General features: G+C 50.6%; 1 protein-coding gene and 1 pseudogene across 1 annotated transcript in view; both read left to right on the top strand.

Moving 5' to 3' along the window:
* The first annotated feature begins 974 nt into the window (after positions 1-974).
* On the top strand, positions 975-1357 carry LOC123521981 (annotated as a pseudogene).
* A 130-nt stretch (positions 1358-1487) lies between these two features.
* Positions 1488-2045, top strand: part of BCL3 (BCL3 transcription coactivator) — a 32984-nt gene continuing 32426 nt past the window's right edge. The window contains exon 1 of the mRNA XM_045292681.1: positions 1488-1497. Within this exon, the coding sequence (XP_045148616.1) occupies positions 1488-1497 (10 nt within the window). The remainder of the gene's footprint in view (positions 1498-2045) is intronic.

The raw sequence follows: 2045 nt of genomic DNA, 5'->3' as shown, positions 1-2045 counted from the left end.
CATCTGAGCATTGTGTCTGAGCCCCACTGCGGCAGCCACTGTGTCCATCCGTCTGTCCCCTTGAGGATCTTCCTCTTGCTCACCGCCCTTCTACTGCGCTAAGCAGGATGGCCTCCGCCAGGGCCTGGTCTCTCCTCACCTGTCCATGGTCCTGGAGATGAAGGCCCGACATCTTCACCTGGCTGCCCTTTCTCCAAGACAGATCTGGTTGATCTGTGGCCATCCGAGGTGCTCTCCAAAATCTTCCCGAGGGTCCTTAGCTTAATTTGAAGGAGCCCCGATGACGTGGTGTGTTAGCCTTTGGGTTGCTTACTGCAGGGCCGATGGATCGAACCCACCAGCTGCACCTAGGGAGGGAGATGAGGCTTCTTCCTTTCCCATAGGTTCTCAGGAACTCTGTACAATAGGGGTGGAGAGCCTGGCTTCTGCTGTGGGCTGTTTGGATATATTGGTGGAGGTACTGGGGATCAAATGTTTGGATATTTATATATTGGTGGAGGTACTGGGGATCAAATGTTTGGATATTTAGAACATCATTCACGGGTTATACAACATTTTCAGCTTAAACATTCACCTGCTATATTTGGTCAAACATTTAATGAACTCACCTCTGATACGATGGCATGATCCCTGGTGACGTCGTGGGTCCCGTGTTGGGTCACTAACTACAAGGTCAGCCGTTTGAATCCACCACCTGGTACACAGGAGAAAAATGAGGCTTTTGATTCCTGTAAAAGAATTACAGTCTGGGAGGCGGTGGGGAGGAGCTGATGCCAAGGGCTCAAATAGAAAGTGTTTAGAAAATAATGACGGCAACGTATTTACAAATATGCTTGATACAATTGATGTAGGGGTTGGTATAAGAGCTGTAAAAGCCCCCAATAATAAAAAAGAGCCCCCAATAAAAAAGAATTATGGTCTTGCCCATATCTTAGTGAGGCTGCTGCGATGGCAGCTGCTCTCTGAGCTTCGTGATGCCTCCCAAGGACGATAAGAAGAAGCAAGATGCTTGGAAGTCAGCCAAGAGAGACAAAAACCTTATGAATAAACCCGGGGGCAGGGCCAAGAAGAAGCAGCGACCCAAAGGCAGCGTTTGGGACAAGCCCCATAACCTGGCCAAAGATGACAAGCTCTGTAAAGAAGTACCCAACTGTAAGCTTATCACCCCAGCTGTCTCCTCTGAAGATTCTCAACTCCTTGGCCAGGGCCACCCTCCTGGAGCTGCTGAGGAAAGGACTTCTCAAGGTGGGGTCAAGACGCAGAGCACAGAGTCATTGACTCTGGGAGCCCCAAGGGCAGAGACACCCCAGCAGCCGGTGAAGATGCATGCATAGGTCCAACCCACTGTGTCTTTTGAACAATCGAGTTTTACTAAATCAAACAATCGTCAGCATGATCATTACGGGCTTGGAAACCCCCAGGGGCAGTTCGACCCCATCCTAGAGGGTCCCCAGGAGTTGGAATCGACTCAGTGGTCGTGAGAGATGATGGCGGCAGGTGCTTCTCTTTGGCGGGACGTGTGACGTGAGCCGGGACGGATGGATGCTCAGCTCTTATGCCTTCCCCACCCCGCAGCACAGGCTCAGGATGAGTCGGAAACAACCCGGTGGGGGTGAGTTTTTCCATTAAGTATTATCTGCACAGACTAGTTTCCAAGTAATAAAAACGCTCACAGGTCCCAAGGGCTTAGATGTATCATTTTCCTCCCACTCTGCCAGGGTCAGGTACACGAGCAAGTCCGATGGGGGGCTTACAGACAGTTCACCAGGCCTTTCTTCCGAGACTCCACGGGTAGGTAAACCCACCATCATTTCTCATGAGCAGCAGAGTGCAAACTGCTCCGCCTCGGTACCTGTTTCACTCGCCTTGTTTGCCCTCTGCCCGCTGGAATCCATGGGGACCAGAAGGCACCCCGACAACACCTTTGTTGGCTTACTGTCAGACTCACTGCCATTGAGTGGATTTCCGACTCCTAGCGAACCTATAAGACAGGGTAGAATAAGATACAATAATAATTTATAAATTATTAAGGGTGTATGGGGGAG

The sequence above is a fragment of the Echinops telfairi genome, unplaced genomic scaffold, assembly GCF_000313985.2.
Source record: "Echinops telfairi isolate 266 unplaced genomic scaffold, ASM31398v2 ScPeMD7_655;HRSCAF=1070, whole genome shotgun sequence".
In the NCBI taxonomy this organism is placed as follows: domain Eukaryota; kingdom Metazoa; phylum Chordata; class Mammalia; order Afrosoricida; family Tenrecidae; genus Echinops; species Echinops telfairi.
Note: the sequence above shows the minus strand (reverse complement) of the source record. Positions and strands in the feature narration are given on the sequence as shown.